Source organism: Mustela erminea, chromosome 15, assembly GCF_009829155.1.
Source record: "Mustela erminea isolate mMusErm1 chromosome 15, mMusErm1.Pri, whole genome shotgun sequence".
NCBI classification, from domain to species: Eukaryota; Metazoa; Chordata; class Mammalia; order Carnivora; family Mustelidae; genus Mustela; species Mustela erminea.
In genome coordinates, this window is record NC_045628.1 from 76,662,018 (window position 1) to 76,679,659 (window position 17,642).

At 53.2% G+C, this 17,642-nt stretch overlaps 1 protein-coding gene across 1 annotated transcript; it reads left to right on the plus strand.

Annotated features, from left to right (window-relative positions):
• Nucleotides 1-2,082: 2,082 nt before the first annotated feature.
• Nucleotides 2,083-9,668, plus strand: CDX2 (caudal type homeobox 2). Its single transcript, XM_032315025.1, has 3 exons — nucleotides 2,083-2,881; nucleotides 6,749-6,894; nucleotides 8,526-9,668. Exons 1-3 carry the CDS (start codon nucleotides 2,341-2,343, stop codon nucleotides 8,784-8,786), a joined length of 948 nt encoding a protein of 315 aa, XP_032170916.1. The 5' UTR covers nucleotides 2,083-2,340; the 3' UTR covers nucleotides 8,787-9,668.
• Nucleotides 9,669-17,642: the final 7,974 nt, after the last annotated feature.

The window sequence follows — 17,642 nt, forward strand, 5'->3', positions numbered from 1 at the left end:
GCCTGGGCTTCCAGAGCTCGAGGCTGGGGAGGGGGTTGTGGGGGACAGAAAGAGGAATTGTGTCTCCAGGAAGGGGAGGGAGATGTTTGGTAGATCAAAAGTCTGCAATGCCCACCATGTAACCTCCCATATTCTCAGCCCATTCTCATCAGGATTACAGACACCCCCTTTCTCCCCCTGTCCCCCAGCTCAATGATTTGGGTTCTGTAATGTATTTATACATTACAGATATACGGATCTCATTACATATATACATATGTATAATATGCGATGTATTTCCTATTTTATTTCTTGAGAGGTCCAGTGACACTCAGCTGTCTGGTCCAGGTGGGAAGGTCCACATGGAGAACCTGCTCCTGGTTCCCACCTCTTGAGCGCTCAGCTCTCTGACCCTCCACTGAGCCCGGGTTTTTAACCATCTTCCTTAGGAAAGGCAAAGACCTGGAGGGACCAGCAAGCAGGAGATCCCACAGGCCTGGGCTAGTTCAGATCCTCCTTGGGCCTGGCCTCTCTCCCGTCTGCAGCTTTGGTGGGTGTCATCTGTAAAATGGAGAGGCCAACACCAGCTTTGTTCCCCATCTCGGGAAGTGACAAATACCAGAGAGCGCTTCACAATGAGAACCGACAAGTGCAGCTCTGGAGATGAGCTGGTTCCGAGAGCCGTTCAAGGCCACCCAGAGGTCTTGCCCAGGCCGCGGACTCGGCCGCTGTGATCCTCAGATCCTAGTCTGGCAGCGCTGGCTGGGCCTGGAGAGAAGGGCTGGAAGACTACCGCGGGTTCACTCCCTGTGGTGGCTGAACCCAGATGGGCGCGTGCGCAAGACGGATCTCATCGCTCCTGCGCTCCGGTCGGGGCAGTTCCCGATCCAGGCCGCGCAACACACAGGGGCCACCGAGCTCCGGGCCCCTTGACACAGTGCTTCAAAACCAAGCAGGAAACTTTCTCAACTCCTCCCTACTCAGAGTTGTTCAGAAGCAATCATTAGGAACAGCCCGGGTTCCCTTCCCATCTCCTGGAGATGAAAGACAATTTTCTTCTGTATAACCTTTTACTTTGTAAAGCAGAAAGTGTTTTTAAGACATAGGTGTGATTATATGACATATACCTAAGGTACACATTCTGGCTCTTTTTTTCCTGGATTTTTAGCCGCTGATTTCAGTAAAATACACATGTACCTGTAGGTTCGCTGAATCTTCACAGACAACTTGCCGTGTCACCAACACCCTGCTCGGGAACCCAGAACTTTCCCAGCACTCTAACGACCCCATTTTGCCCCCCCCCCATTACTGACCTCCACTAGTCTGACTTCTACCACAGGCTCCTTGGTTGGACTGTTTTGAATATAAATGCTTGAATATAAATGCTTTTTTAAAAACTAATTGCCTTAATTTAACTTAAATCCCAAATGTGAGATGGACTCGGAGATGCAGCCTGAAGCTAGGATCATAATTTATGTCCTGCGAGAGGCAGGAGTTTCCATGGGGGAAGAGAATAACCGATTAGCAGTGACAGTTGTTTGGGGCGCGGAGTCCTTCTGGCCAGGAGCTCAGGGAAGACAGGAACTGGCCCATCTCTTAGGAGATCGTCTTAGCTCGTCTTCTCCCGGGTTGGTCAAAAACGTTGTCATCAAAGTAATGGCTTCCCTTTTCTTTTCTCTTTGGTATAAAAGGAGCTTGAGATGCGCCCCCACCCCCGCTTCCACCCCGCAAATGCATACACGCTACTACTCAGTCTCCAAGCCCAGATTCCCACCAAGATAGCTCTCCCCCCTCTCTTTTGCAAGTCTCTTGATTTCATTCTTTGAACCTGTGATTGGAGGTTAAAGTGCACCAGGTTGGAAGGAGGAAGCTCTTAACAATAAAGGTTTGAATATTTAGCTGTGATCAGGTCTCTGGAGCTCCCCCCTCCCCTTATCTTTTAAAATGCAAATCGTGTTTCGGGGGGTTGTGCGCAGGGTGCGCGCTGCGCCTCGACGTCTCCAGCCATTGGTGTCTGTGTCATTACTAATAGAGTCTTGTAAACACTCGTTAATCACGAAAGGCCGCCGGCCTGGGGCTCCGCACTCCAGCCTGTGGCGGGTCTTCCCCGCCTCTGCAGCCCAGTGGGAAGGAGGTGGGAGGAAAGAAGGAAGAAAGGGAGGAGGGAGGAGGCAGGCCAGAGGGAGGGACCGCCTCAGAGGCAGAAGCGCCGCGAAGAGCCAGCGGAGCTCCGCGGGCTGGGGCGCAGCCGGACGCCCTTCTCCGCACCCCGCCTCGCCCCTTCCCCTTCGCGCCCTCCGGCAGCGTCCAGCGTCGGTCCCCAGGCAGCATGGTGAGGTCTGCTGTCGGGCCCTCGCCACCATGTACGTGAGCTACCTCCTGGACAAGGACGTGAGCATGTACCCCAGCTCCGTGCGCCACTCTGGCGGCCTCAACCTGGCCCCGCAGAACTTCGTCAGTCCCCCGCAGTACCCGGACTACGGCGGTTACCATGTGGCGGCTGCGGCCGCCGCGGCCGCGAACTTGGACAGCGCACAGTCCCCGGGGCCGTCCTGGCCCGCCGCCTACGGGGCCCCGCTCCGAGAGGACTGGAACGGCTACGCGCCGGGGGGCGCCGCGGCCGCAGCCAACGCCGTAGCCCACGGCCTCAACGGGGGCTCCCCGGCCGCCGCCATGGGCTACAGCAGCCCCGCCGACTACCACCCGCACCACCACCCGCACCACCACCCGCACCACCCGGCCGCCGCGCCTTCTTGCGCCTCGGGGTTGCTGCAGACACTCAACCCCGGCCCTCCGGGGCCCGCCGCTACCGCCGCCGCCGAGCAGCTGTCCCCCGGCGGTCAGCGGCGGAACCTGTGCGAGTGGATGCGGAAGCCTGCGCAGCCGTCCCTCGGAAGCCAAGGTAGGCGGTGGCGGCGCCCCGCAGGAGGTGGCTGCTGGGCGGGCCGCGTGTCCAGGGCGGACCGAGGCGTCCAGAGCTGTCTAGGGGCTCCGCGCCCCGAGGGCCAGGGCGGGAGACTACTTCAGGGGGCCTCGACTGCGGGGCTTCTCTGCTGTGCCTGGGCTGGCAGGGGGTCGGGGCGAGAGTGGATATTTTGGTCTCCCAGACCGCGTTCGGTTTAGCGCAGAAGAGAAACTTCCTCCCTCCAGCGGTCCTTCATTCGTACCATCCCAACGCTCCGGGGACGCTCCCAGGAATGTCGGCGGAGCAGGCGGTGCAGGAGCGCGTCCTCCTCCACTTGCCACCCCGAGCACCGGGTGCGCGGCTGGGAGCCGCCGGGGAAAGGGAGCCCTGCACTCCATCGGCCGGACTTTAGAGCATTTCTTTCCACGCCACGGAGCCACTCAAGAAGAATGGTGGCCCGGGGGGACCAGGAGGGCTGCGAAGCTGTGCTCGGGACCAGGTTCGACCATTCGGGCCAATTCAAGGGATCTCAAGAGCTAGGGCGAGTAAGAAGACGTGGGGCAAAGCTGCTGTTGCAGGAAAGGCCCCAGGAACTAAGGGGAAAGGAGGGCGTCCCTTCATTGAACCTTTGATTTGCAAAGATTTAGAAGCTGGGGGGCTAGGGGCAAGAAGTCTTGGGAGTCCTCCTGTGTCTGCGGAAGCGGGGGAGGAATCCTTGGTGAGGATTCAGCTTCTGCTCCAGACAGGGATCATTTGTCCCAACCCTTCCTTTCCAGGGTTGTGGGGTGGAGGGAGGTGTATGTGCATGTATGTTCACATGAGCCTGTGTTCAAGAAGCTTACTCAGGAGATGTTCCTGCAGACGTCCTAGGTTTGCCCCATTGTGGGGGCTCATTAGTTCCGGGTCTGCCCCTTCTGGTACTGGGATGTGTGTCAAAGTGGGAAGGAAGTGCGAATAGGTGTGGTGGGAGAGAGTCCTGTTGGCGTCCGCTTTGCACTCCTTGAAGTCTTCCTAGCCCTCTGCACTTCCGCTTTTTTCTCTTTCCTTCTTTCTGGCCCAGCCTTGTCCTCTTGCAGGTTATGGCCACTTTGCAGAGGTTTATAGCCAATTACTGCCGTATAAATCAGAGAAGTCGTTGGGGGCTGTCTCTGGGCATCGGTATTTGCGTCACTGGGCACATGCCGGATGGGAAATGCGGCCGCCCACGGAGAAGGCCACAGGGCCAGACTCGAAGCCTCGGCTAGGTCCCTTCCCCAAGAGGAGGCGCCCTCGTCTGAAAGGTGCGCCGTCTCAGAGAAGGCTCTCTCTTACGGAGCCGGCCTGGGGCGCAACTGGCAGCCACCGGGGGCCCTAAGGGAGCCCTTTGGTTCGTCCGGGGAGAGCGGCCGCCGGGCCGAGCCCGGGCGGGGGAGAGGGAGGGGAGCCGCAGGAGCCCAGGCCGCGGGGTCAGCAGATGAGAGGCCGCTGTGATGTCCCGCGCAGAGGTGGCAAGGCCGCAGTCGGCGCCGGGCGCCCTTGTGATGTTAATGTCGGGAGGCCGAGGCCCGCGGGCCAGTGCCCTACTCCTCTGCGGAGCATCATCTGTCAAGGGGCTAGGGGGCTGGTCCTCGGCCCGGCCCGCTTTGATATACACCTTCCCAGCCCTGCCATTGTCTCTTTTAGGGCCCGGAAAGAGGGTGGTGACTTTCGCAGTCAATAATGAATTCTCACAAGTCCCTCTCATCTCTCCCCTCCTCCATCCCCCTCCTTGGTTCCCAGGGGGTGCGGGGCGCCTCCTAGGCCCTTGGGGCTCGAGCCGCAGAGCGCACAGGGGTCCGGGTCACCGCGCTCCCGGCGCATCCCGGATACTGAAAGGGGAGCACTGGAACAAGAGCCGATCCCAAGCACCCCAAGGCGAACACCGCTGCTGAGATGTTCAGCTCGGAGAACGTTTTCTGCGCCCTGCTCCCAAGTCCCGGCGGTGCCCTTTAGGCTCCAACCGCGGCTGCAGTTTCTCCAACCCCGCCTGATACTCCCAGCGTGACCTCGTCCGACTCTCAGTTTCCTCATCTGTAAAATGGGGCGACTACCGCTGGCAGCCTCGAGTGGGTTTGAGGCGGCAACGCGTGTAAACGCGCCCTCCACTCTCAGAACGTGTTAGTTCCCTTTACTTTCTTAGCAGCCGCGGGGTCGGGGCCGCTGCGCCATTCAAATGCGCCTGCCGGGCCGTGTTTATGTTAATGTGCCTGGCGGGGAGGGGGATGAAAGCCGGGACCGCCATTTGCTCAGTAGTGGTAATTCAAACAGAATGCGGTTGTTATTAAGGCATTGAAAGGGCTTTTCTTTGATAAGATCGCCTTGTCCTGCATTGTTTGCGACTGTGTTCCCCTTTCAGCGGCTCGGGGGAGCTCCCTCTGATCCGGCCTGTATCTTCCCAGGGCGCTTTTGTTGTGGTTTGCAAAGGGTTTTTACCTGAACAAAGTAGGCCTGCGGGGCATTAAACACCTCCAAGAAACTCTCAGACCCTTTAGATCTTCCTGGAGGACTGGGCACCGGGCGACTGAACCTGTCGGGCTGCAGAAAGACCTGAACCTGGGGCCAACGAGGAGGGAAGAGCTCCCGGCCGGGGGTGGGGGCCCTACCAACGACTGACCCAGGACAGACCCGGTGCAGACGCCAGGCTAGGGCCCGCTCCAACCTCGACGGCACTATTTGTCAAGGCCCTTCAGTAAAACAATCAATCTGAGGTTTAATATGTTGACTCAATCCAATGAGCATAGATCACTGGTCTGGATAGCTCTGGCAGAGTTTGTAGCAGAAATAAATGGGAGATTGAAAAAGAAAAAGCGCCAAATGCCAAACCAGGTTCAGCCAGGTATACAGTGTTCCCCGCTGCTGGGGGGAGGGTTTTCTGCCAGCCAGGCACCAGCTCAGAATTCTACCAGATGGGACTAGTGTGCCTGGGAGAAGTTTCTGGTGACTTGAGAGAAACTGTCAGCTCCTGAACACCTCCCCCTCTTTCCACTTTTTTCTTTTTTTAAATTTTATTTCTTTTTTTTTTCTTTTAAGAACTTATTTATTTATTTGACAGAGCGATCACAAGTAGGCAGAGAGGCAGGCAGAGAGAGAGGAGGAAGCAGGCTCCCTGCCGAGCAGAGAGCCCGACGCAGGGCTCAATCCCAGGACCCTGGGATCATGACCTGAGCCACCCAGGTGCCCCAAGATTTTATTTCTTTATTTGACAGAGAGAGACACAGTGAAAGAGGGAACACAAGCAGAGGGAGGGGGAGAGGGAGAAGCAGGCTCTCTGCTGAGCAAAGAGCCTGATGTGGGGCTCCATCCCAGGACCCTGGGATCACGACCTGAGCTGAAGTTAGCCACTTAAGGACTGAGCCACCCAGGCACTCCTCTTTCTACTTTTAATAAAGCAAACAGAAAGTAACATTGCCACCAGCACATACCCACACCCCCAGCTGTTTTCAGGGTGGGCTTCCAACTCCCACACACCTGAAAATCTGAATACTCCCAGGACTCTGGAGATTCCATCCTGCCCCCTTTGCCTTTGGGCCTAGCGTGATCCAGTACTGTATTTGGTTTACCAGAAGGGTGGTTGGGTTCTGTTATCGTGTGTGAATGAGGTTTTCGTTTTTCTTCATTTTTAAAAACCACTTAACCTCAAGGTTAGTTTAGTTGTCTGGATAGGCTCCTACCCGCCCCTCAGGACCCCCTGGGGGGTCTTGTCAGGCCCAGCAGGAACCAGCCAAACCCTGGCCCCCTGGGGCGGTGGAGGAAGAGAAATGGCCCTTGGGTTAGGGAGGTTTGTCATTACCCATGACTGATGGGCCGCTTTGCAGTTCTCAGCCCTAACTTCTCCTTCCTCTTCAGTGAAAACCAGGACGAAAGACAAATACCGAGTGGTGTACACGGATCACCAGCGGCTGGAGCTGGAGAAGGAGTTTCACTACAGTCGTTACATCACCATCCGGAGGAAAGCCGAGCTGGCTGCCACACTGGGGCTCTCCGAGAGGCAGGTGGGAACCGTCTTGCTCCCTCTAGGGCCTGGTCACTGGCGGCGAGTGGGGGGTGGGGGCAGGGGGTTCCTCAGGCAGAGTTAGAAGCCGGGCCCCAGAATCTATCTAGTTCTGTGAGCAGATTAAAGTGGGAGGATAGAGGGGCGCCGGCTGGCTCAGAGCATGCAGCTCTTGATCTCCTGGTTGTTGAGTTCAAGCCCCACAGTGGGTGTAGAGCTTACTTAAAATCAGTAAGTAGGGGCTCCTGGGTGGCTCAGTCATTGACCCTTTGGCTCAGGCCCTGATCCCAGGGAGTACGCTTCTCCCTCTCCTGCTTCCCCTACTTGTGTTCCCTCTCTCACTGTATCTCTCTCTGTCAAATAATAAATAAAATCTTTTTTTTTTAAGTAAGTAAGTAAGTAGGTAAGTAAGTAAATAAATAAATAAAGCAGGAGGATAGAGACTATTTCCTTCCAAATGCTTTTAGAAAAGGTTCCTTCCACCTCTAGATGTCTTCTTTAGATGTTGATTCTTTTTCTCCTCTTTTCCGGGACACGGAAGGTGCAAGAAAAAAAAATATGAGTAGTAGTTTAATCCGGAATTCTTTTTTGGTGAAAGAAGACTTAAAGGCCTTTTTAATTTGTGCCCAGTACCATACCTAGGGAAAAATTAATATAAGACCCCAATCCCAGGGCTCCTGGGTGGCTCAGTAGGTTCAGTCTCTGCCTTTGGCTCAGATCATGATCTTAGGGTCCTGGGATGGAGCCCCGAATCAGGCTCTCTGCTCAGCAGGGAGCCTGCTCCCCGCCCCCGCGCCTGCCTCCCTGCCTACTTGTGATCTCTCTCTGTCAAATAAATAAATAAAATCTTTTTTCTAAAAAAAGGCCCATGAAAATTAGAGTGAGGCTTGACTCATGAACACTCTATATGGTCTAGAAAAAGGCGGAGTCCACTACCGTGAAGCTGCACACTGCATCTCGTTCTCAGGGAGCGCCTGGGTCGCACAGTCAGTTAAGCATCTCAGGTTGTGATTGTGTGATCCATCCCCATGTGGGGCTCTGCAACCCGCATGGAGTCTACTTGGGACTCTCTCCCCCTTTCCTTTTGCCCCTCCCCCCCACGCACTCACATGTTCTCTCTCTCTCAAATAAATGGACAAATCTCTCTCTCTCTCTCAAATCTCATTCTCAGCTTTAAGGTGAGGAATAATACTACATTTCAGTTTAATATTGAGAGGCCAAAGGCTGGCATTTTGAACTATATCCATGTTGGTCTTCTCTTGCTTGTTGTGGAAAAGGCTCTGTTTTCCTTGTTTCTGTTTGTGGAAAAGTTTCTGTTTTCCTTGGTTCTGAGACTCTGAACTTTTCCAGTGAAGCTGTAGATAAAGGCTGCTTTGGAACGAAACGTGGCGAGCAAGGAGGGAGGAAGGCTCTTCTCTCCTGAGGCCGTACTGGGCTCGGGAAGGGCTCCAGCGCTGGGCTGTCCCAAACTCTCGGGTGAAAGGCTGGGAGAAGGTCTGGGGGTCCGGGAGTTCGAGAGGGCCCTTCTTTAGCAGGAGAGGGAGATATGGCAGCTGGGGCTGAGGACCAGTTCCTTACCCCCTCCATCGGCTCATTCATCACCCTCTGTTTTTCTCCATCTTCCATTTCTAGGTTAAAATTTGGTTTCAGAACCGCAGAGCCAAGGAAAGGAAAATCAACAAGAAGAAGTTGCAGCAGCAGCAGCAGCAGCAGCCACCGCCCCCGCAAGGTCCACCGCCTGCCCCGCAGCAACCCCAGCCACAGCCAGGCCCTCTGAGAAGCGTCCCAGAGCCCCTGAGTCCTGTGTCTGCCCTGCAAGGCTCGGTGCCTGGCTCCGTCCCTGGGGTTCTGGGGCCAGCGGCAGGGGTGTTAAACCCCACTGTCACCCAGTGACCTCCAGTGGCCTGCAGCAGCAGAGCGATTCCAGGCTGAGCCACGAGGAGCATAAACTCTGCTAGAATCCTCAGGAGAGACCCCCTTCCCTCCCAACCACAAATGTACACCAACTTACCTAGCTCTCAGAGGAAAAATGGGGGCCGGGAGTAAGGACAAGTGGGGTTGGAGGCCTCCAGGAAGACATTCTCCCAGATTTGGACTTCTGCTGGTCTGACTTTCTGCCAGCGAGAAGATGGGATATGACTACCGAGGCTTCATTTAGTACTGGCAGAAGCCTGGCCTGGACTGACTAAACAGACAGGCTGTCAGCCCTCACCTCCGCAGATCTTGGCCTCCAAAACCTGCGGGACACACCTCTGATTGAAGCCGAGGGGAGAGAGGAACTCAGGGTGAACGCCAGCGCTTGCAGCCAAGATGGCTACTGCCTACTCCCAACCATTCAAGGGCCAGCTGGTCCCTCCTGCCTCAAGGGCAGGCAAGCTTTAACTGCAAAAGTCAGAGGCAGCTAAGATAGAAACCTGGACCTACCAAAGACTGCAGAACCCCCAGGTCTTTGTCTTTCTTCTCTTCCCTTCCCAGACCAGGAAAGGCTTGAGTGGTGTATGTGCTGCTGTATGGTGTGAGGGGCGTGGTTATGGGGCTCCAGGCCTGACAAGAAGGCCCCGGACAGGGCCTTGTTTAGAAAGCCTGTCACCAGAGCTTCTCTGGGCTGAATGTATGTCAGTGCTATAAATGCCAGAGCCAACCTGGACTTCCTGTCATTTTCACAATCTTGGGGCTGATGAAAAAGGGGAGTTTTTGTTATTGTTGCTGCTGTTTGGGTTGTTGGTCTGTGTAACATCCAAGCCAGCATTTAAAAAGCTTTCTGATTCCATGGGGGAGAGAAGTAATACGGTGAAGGGAAGTGGGGGGGTATTTGAACACAGTTGAATTTTTTCTAAAAAGAAAAAAAAAAGAGAGAGAGAGAGAGATAAATGAGCTTTCCAGATTTCAGAGTCTGTATTTATCATCCTCAGATTTTATCTGGAATTATTATTATTATTATTTTTTTAAGAAATGAAATGTCTACTTGAGAGCTAGTATTAGAAAAACGAGGGAGCGGGTGGAGAAGGTTATCTGGATAAACTCATTTTACCCCAGAGCGTCAGAAGCCTGAGGGAGCAGGTTCTAAGACCTTCCCTGCCCCCAAGCCTGAGCCCAACCTTGGATTGTGGAATGTGTGGTTCTCCTGGGGTGGCTTTGGGCTAAATGTACATCTGAATGGTCAGCTGCTTCCAAGCTGTGGAGAATTATGGGGGGCGGGTGAGAGTCCCCTCCTGACATCTCATCTAATGCACGTTGATACGGTTGCAGACATCCCCTTCCTCAGTGATTCCCTTCACCCGAGGGATGTCCTATAATCCAGCTTGTTAAACAGAAGCATTTAGTAAAAATGCTGTGTTTTCTGCTCTCTCAAGGGAACATTTCCAGGAATATAGTCTTCTGTGAATCAACTGGGCATTTCTACGAGCCCTTGTCGGTCTCCACTCCTTGCGGTGTGTTGCGAAACTGCCTCCCTTGCCCCACACCCACGCCCCCTTCCCGCACTCGGTAAAGAATTCAAGACCCAGTATAAGGAGACCGTTTTAGTAGTAGTTGCTTGTTATCTAGCCGATCCACTGGCACCGCGCTGCTGCCCTTGAGATTTTGGGTCCTGGAAGCCGCCGAGCTGGGCGCTCTGGCAGGCGGGGCATGGGGAAAGGGCTTTGCTCTCCGCGTCAGTCTTCCCACAAGCACCTTCGAGCCCTAATCACGGCCCCAGCAGACGCAGGAGGTGGCCCGAGGGCTCGGGAGGAAGAGCAAAGCAGCAAGACCTAAATAGCGCCTGCAGCATGTCCCCGGCTCTGCGGCCCTTCCAGGTGGCATTCCGCTCCGGGATTGAGAAAGGGGCCCTGGTGGCCGGGCCCGCGGGCGCCCGGCTCGGAGCTGGATGGAGAGTGCCTGGCCCGCCCCTCGGGCTGGGGAGTCCGCCGAGCTGGGGGTGGCGTTCCAAGCGGGTTATCCGTCCCCTCACCCCCCCGCCGACCGGTCCCGGGTCTCTGTGCCTCCTGGGGAGTCCCGGCGCTGGGAGGAGAGCGAAGACCCGCACCCGGCCGCGCCCACATGTCCGCCCCCAGCCGCCGCCGCGGTTGCTATGCGTTGCTGTGAAACGCCTGTCAATAAACCCTGTTTGGACAGTGAAGCGAGAGCACAAGGGTTGTTTGCTTAGTGGTTAGAGGTTCAAAAGTCAGCATTGTCCCGCTGCAAGCGATTACAAGTTCCCCTCGCCGGGTCCGGCCCCCTCGCACAGACACCCGCCGCCGGCCCGCGCCCCGCGCATCCGGGGCGAGGAGGGGCGCTCGGCTGCTCTCTGAAATGCAGGTCCGGGGCTGCCCGCTAGTCTCCCGGGTCGTGGAGGGGGCGACCAAAGAGGGCCCCCGAGGGCAAGCGAGGCCACCGCGCTTGGGACTCCGAGACTCGCCGCTGGAGCAAACCCGAGGCAACTCCGGGACTGGGCGCGGGTGGGGCGCCGGAGGAGGCGTAGGAAGGTCGGCGCTGGGACGCCCTGGTGTATTTTTGACAGGGTGACTTCGCTGTTCCCAGGGCCTCCAGGTCCGGGACCAGGATCCCCTACGCCTTCCTCTCCATTCCTTGGCCCTGCGGACGCCCTTCCGTCTCTCCGTCCGCCAGGGGGCGCGCGCGCTCCTCTCCCAACCTGGAGCCGACCGGAGCCGACCGGAAAGGGACGCAGTTCTGACCCAGCTGCAAGGTTGCACGCTCTAGCAGCCTTCCCGCCGCGGCCGCTCCCGAGCTGGGGCGCGGTGAGATTTCCCCGCTGTGGTCGTGGGCCTGCTGAGACGAAGGTCAGACTAAGTCAGGCGCGTTGAGTGTTTAAGAAAAACAGATTAGGGTGAGGGGAGCTATTCGCCATTCTAAAAGGGCCTTCTTGCACGAGATTGTTTTTTTAAAAATTACAGGACTGTGGGTACGGTATGAATATATAGGAAGACTGTGAACTTAGGATAAATATGGGGAAGAATGTACCCGTGTTGTGGAACTCATGTCAAAAAAGGCATATAAATGGAGGCCTGGCTGGCTCAGTCCGCAAAGCGTTCTACTTTTGATCTCAGGGTCGTGAGTTCAAACCCGGTGTTGGGCGCGGTTAAGATAAAAAAATATTTAAAAAGGTGTGTGTGTGTGTGTGTGTGTGTGTGTTTTAAGGCATATGTGGATAGAAGACAGTCTGAGTCTTTTTTCTTCTGTGAACAATTCATGGCTTTATCATATTCATCCAATAAAGTTAGCAAGATGGGCTGTTAATGAGAGCAATAAAAGTTTCAACGAGCCTCACTCCTTTCTGATAATATCTGTAAGGGGCCTACATCAGTCAAGAAAACTAATCTTAAATAGAAATCTTAGTATATAAACAGTAGTATCCTTGCTGTTGTTATTCACAGCCCCTCAGGAAAAAATAAGAGAAGACAACAAGCCGAAGTAAAGAAACTTCGGTTACATGGGGCGCCTGGCTGGTTTAGTCTGTAGAGCAAGCAACTCTTGATCTGGGAGTGGTGAGTACAAGCCCCAAGTTGGGCTTATTAAAAAAAGAAAAAAATCTGTAGACTTTATTTTAGAGACAGGCTGCAATTTACTGGTTTAATGACCTTGAGGAGAGCCCTACCACTAACAGGGGAATTGAATAAGGTAAAGTAAGGGAATGGAATTTACAACATACACTTAGGATTAATCCCCAATGATGACAAGACCTATTGCTGCTTTTTTTTTTTTTAAGATTTTATTTATTTGAGAGACAGAGATCACAAGTAGGCAGAGAGGCAGACAGAGGTGGGGGGGAGCAGGCTCCCTGCTGAGCAGAGAACCCGATGTGGGGCTCAATCCCAGGACCCTGAGATCATGACCTGAGCCGAAAGCAGAGGCTTAACCCACTAAGCCACCCAGGTGCCCCCCTACTGCTGCTTTTGATCATGAACCATGTTTTGCAAAGTGTGCAAGAATCTTTACAAAGAGACCTTGAGCCAGGATAATTTCTCAAATCACCTCGCACATTTTTCTAATTCACTGAGTTTTGCTTACTTTCCCAAGTAGCTGCCAGTCTGTTGTCCCTTGATTTCCACTGCCTAGGCATCTGCATAAAATCTCAAGTGGCAAAGCACTAACATTCCAGACATGAAGATATATCACTGATGTGCATAGTTGACTTGCCTTTTCACCCACCATTAAAGACAGCCCCCAAACACTTGTAGGAGATTCAGATTAGTTGAGAATGTAGTTAGGAACTTTCTTATAATGATCAGGACACTTTCAATCCAAAGGAGGCAAAGAGGTAGGTGCTCTAACTAGATGGCATTGAAAGTTCCTTTATTTTGAAGCAATTTCCATTCTAGCACTTGAGTGTCAATTTTCTACTCTTCAGGGAACCACCCCAAAAAGCTGCTGTGGATTTAATTCTTTAAGACCGATTCACCCCTTGAGATCATTTCAAGCGTTTTACTCTAGTCCCCACGATTTTCCCTGACATTGAAACTACATGAACAGCTCTTGTGTTAAATTAGTTTTGAGCTTTGGAGAATAAGAAACACACTCGTATCTAATAATGTAGATTAACTTGTAACTATTTAAAATTAACATTTATTTTCCTAAATTACACTGATACCATACAAACTTCTAACCTCTATAATTATTTTTTTAAAAATGTAATTAACCCCAATAATTATTACATTTAGTCTTTCTTTTTAAAAGATTTATTCATTTATTTGACAGAGAGAGAGAGAGAGACAGAGAGGGAGCACAAGCAGGGGAAGCGGGAGAGGGAGAAGCAGGCTTCCCGCTGAGCAAGGACCTCAAAGAGGGGCTGGATCCCAGGACCCTGAGATCAGGACCTGAGCCTAAGGCAGATGCTCAATGACTGAGCCACCCAGGCGCCTCTCCTCCTCTTTTCCTATAGGTGGTTGACTATAATTTTAGGAAATTTTAGGAAACCAAGCAGGCTTTATTGATAACCATGGGATTGGGTTAGTGCTACTGGGGCAAAACAACCACTAAATGCCTTATTAGCTGCAAACCAGAGGGAATATATGTTTCTAATATTATTAGTTTTTTGAAGACTATGAAATAATGTGTAAAAGAAAAAAACAAACAAACCTCTCAAATGCCAAATAAAGAAAGTAGAATCTTCCAGCTTTAGAGATTATACTAACATTTACCTTGACATTCTTCTTGGAAGAGTCAGTCTTGGAAGAATCAATTTAGAGAGGGTGAGGGCAAGCACACAGATGACCTTTTGGCTCCTACGTCTCTAGTACCCAGACATTACATTTGTTTCAGCAGCAGTTTTTCCATATTGGAATTTGTCATTAACCTCAGTGGATAGTGATAATATAACGATAGTTAAATGACCAGTTGGTTCTTTTTTTTCTGCAGGATCCTGGTGCTTCTGTGGTAGAGGACTAATCCGTAAACCAGAACACGGTTTTGATCCATAAAGAATTCCCTGAGATTAAATGATAACCAAACAGTCTCTTCGCACATATACATTTATATAAAAAATAATATTCAGGTCGTGTTTCGGGTTTTTGTGCCCAATATTGTATTGGTAAATAGAAGCCCAGGCATTTAATGCATTTTAATATTTGTGTTTTGATTTCTAGGAAAGGAATTCTTTTCTAATTGTTTATGTGTTATCAGAACTTTCAAGACTGATAGTTCACTATCATAATGCTTTGTATCCTTAGTATGACAATAATTAGTTTCATACAAGTGGTAGTTGATAAATTCCTCTCCAGCCTCAGGAAAGCAAACAATGAAAAACAATGCAGGAGCTAGTCACTATAGTACAAAAACACAATGGCTTGTTGGGTGGCACTTAAATAATTTTTAATTTATTGGCGATTAGTAGAATAAGTGACAAAGATTAAATACCTAAACCACACATTAGGCCTTGTTAAAAATGACCTGGACAGCCTCTATCTTCTACTCGTGAAAGATACTTAATGCACTGTTCTACCACTCTGTGCATCTAATGGAATAAAAACAAATAAACACAACAAAACTGGGCAGAACTTGATTCTATTTTCAGCCCCCCCCTTTTCTAGGCAGAATTATGTGAGTTGCTAGAAACAAACAGAAGAATGCTATAATTAAGCAAGGCTCAGAGAACAGTGACCAATAAGTAGTAATATAGATGCATGTAGGAGGAACAAAAAGAAAGACTGTGTGTCTGGAATCCACATTTGTAAAATAAAACTTTTTTTTTTCCTCCTCAGACCACTTTTATGAAAATAATACAAATTTCAGAATCCAAATTCTTCTGAATCTTTTCATTTGTTCCTGTTATAATTTTCATCCTAAGAATTCGACATAGCCACCTGCTAGCGATGTTTTGTTACACATATTAGACCCTGATTCCAAAGGGCATTCTTGATCATGATCTAAGTCCACAGTCAACATTTATTTTCGTTTCTAGGGTTAGAGTCCCGACATGTACATGCAGGGTTCTAATAGCTACTCTTGGGTAGACACTCGGCCAGAACTATACAACGGAAAGGTCTGAAGCTGTTCCGAGAGTACATTTTAGATGGACTTGGTATTACTGAATGAAGCTGGGCCCTCCTTTCGCAAATCTGAAGTCAGACCCAACCAAGAAGCAAGCTGTTTTCTTTGCGAGAACTTTTAGCTTCTTTACCAAACTTTTCTTTTATTCCCAGCTCCCACCTCTACCTCAGAGAAACCGTCTGGATTTGAGTCTTTGAATGTTTTAGACAGCAAAAGGGAAGAAAACTTTTCCCATGCCCAAATAGAGAAATGGTTGTCCAAAATAGGGTGGGGGAAAGCACTAGTCAAGGGCTCTGGGCGCTGCCCCGGGAACCACTAGGAAAGACCCTGAGGGCACTCGTGGTGGCGGCCTCACCCCCTCCCCTGCGGGCATCAGCATCCGCTCCTGCCGCCCCGGGGTTCAGGCTCCCCGACCATCCCCAAGGCCCCCTTCCTCCAGCTCTTCGCGCGCGTCTGGGCGCAGGGGGCGCGTCTTTTCCGCCCTCCGACTCCGCGGCGGCGGGAAGGCCGCTCTCGGGTCTGCACCGGTCAGAGCGCCCGCTCGCCTCGCTAAGTCCCCGCCGCTGTCAGGGCCGTCCCGGGACAGTGTCCGGCTTCCCACGCCATCCCGGGGATGGGAGCGCGGCGTGGGTCCCGGCCAGGTGCCAGCCGGGCGGGAAGCCCAGGGGACACCTCCCCGCCGCGCCCGCCGGTGTCCGCGCCCCTCCGGAAGTCGCGCTTCAAGACCGCGGGCACTTTCTTTTCCTTCTTTGGGACAGCTAGGTTTCAGCAGTGGCTTTGTGCTTGGAGTTCCAAGTACGACGATTTTTCAGAGGCGCTCAGCGCTTTGAAGGGGACGCTACCGGGACCCCCGCCGGGGCTCAGAGAGCCGCTTTCCGCGGTGGAGCTGGGCGGCCCGGGCTGCGGCGGCGGCCAGGCGGGGGGGATGTTATTTTGGAAAGGGAGGATCGGAGTGTTTATGTTCTCAGCGGGAGTCCGAGCGTCCCCGCCCGCCCCCTCGCCCGCATCCAGCGCGTCTCCGCCTGCGTCGCGACCGAGGTGGCGCCAAGTGCTCGGCAGGCGGCGCTGCTGCCCCGGCTGAGCCGGCAGAACAGACCCGGGAGCCGGGAAGAGGTGGGTGTGGAGCTGGGGGGCGGAGCCCGGCAGCCGGCGGCTGGCGGCGGGCAGTGCGCTGGAACCACCTCCGGAGCGGCCCTTCCCGTCCCCGGGCTGCTCAACTGGCCTCCGGCAGGGGGCACGAGGCCGGGGGTCCGTCGCCGCGGGTGCAAAGTCACCTGCGCTTTTCCGCCTTTGCCGGGTGCGCTCTTGCACTTTCGCCCCCAGCTTCTTCTCTTCAACAGCCACCGAAAGTGCGGCCCGCGACCTGGGGAGAGACCCTCCCCCCTCTTTTTCTCCCCCAACCTGAGCCCGGTTGCAGCCCAGGGGCGCCCGCCGCACTCGCGGCTCGTCACCGCAGGGAAAAGTCTCCCTAGTTTGACCCTCACCAGACTCTAGAGATTTCCCAGATTCAATGATTAGTGGCGGTTTGGGGGCTGATCCCCAGCCTGGGCCCACTTTGGGAAGTGTGGGGGAGGGGTGGAGGCGGAATCACTCTTAATCTCGTCTCACAGCTAAATAATTTACTCGAAGTTTTCTCTTCCTGCCAATTCCCTTCCCTGCACCGCTGCCCTTGACTTCCTGCTTTGTGAAGCCCCGGGGAGAGAAAGGCCGAGTCTTAATAAAGGTTAATATTAATATTGGTGGAGGAGCTATGCTTGTGCTTCTCCAACACCTCCTGTCCCCTACCCCCCCTCCCCAGCCCAGCCCTCTTTCTCTGGAGTTTCTTTTAGAATCGGAGATGGGACTTGCACTTTGGGGGAGTGTTTCGTAAATCCAGACGCTTGGGCCACGTTCTTTGCAAACCACATCCTCCTGCAGCTCAAGTGGCAAAGGTCGAGCGTGCACACAGTAGCTGCCCCACAGGAGGAGCGCCCGCCCGTCGCGGCTTGGGCTCTAAAGCTCAGTTTAGAGATAAGCGGGCAGGAGAGTCAGCAGGTTTGACAGGGGAGATACCTGCAGGAAGGGAACGGGCAGAGCAAACTAAGTGGAGGCGGGAGTGGGAGGGTGGGGAGAGCAGAATTTGCTGGTAAGGGGGAAGTGTTCCTCACAAGCTTTAAAAAAAAAAAGGCAACAAACCAATATTGTAAAAAGAATACCTAATAGGGTGTGGTCAGAGAATTCAAACATGCTGTCTTTCCCATAGCAAAGTCTGGTTTGGTTCAGGCT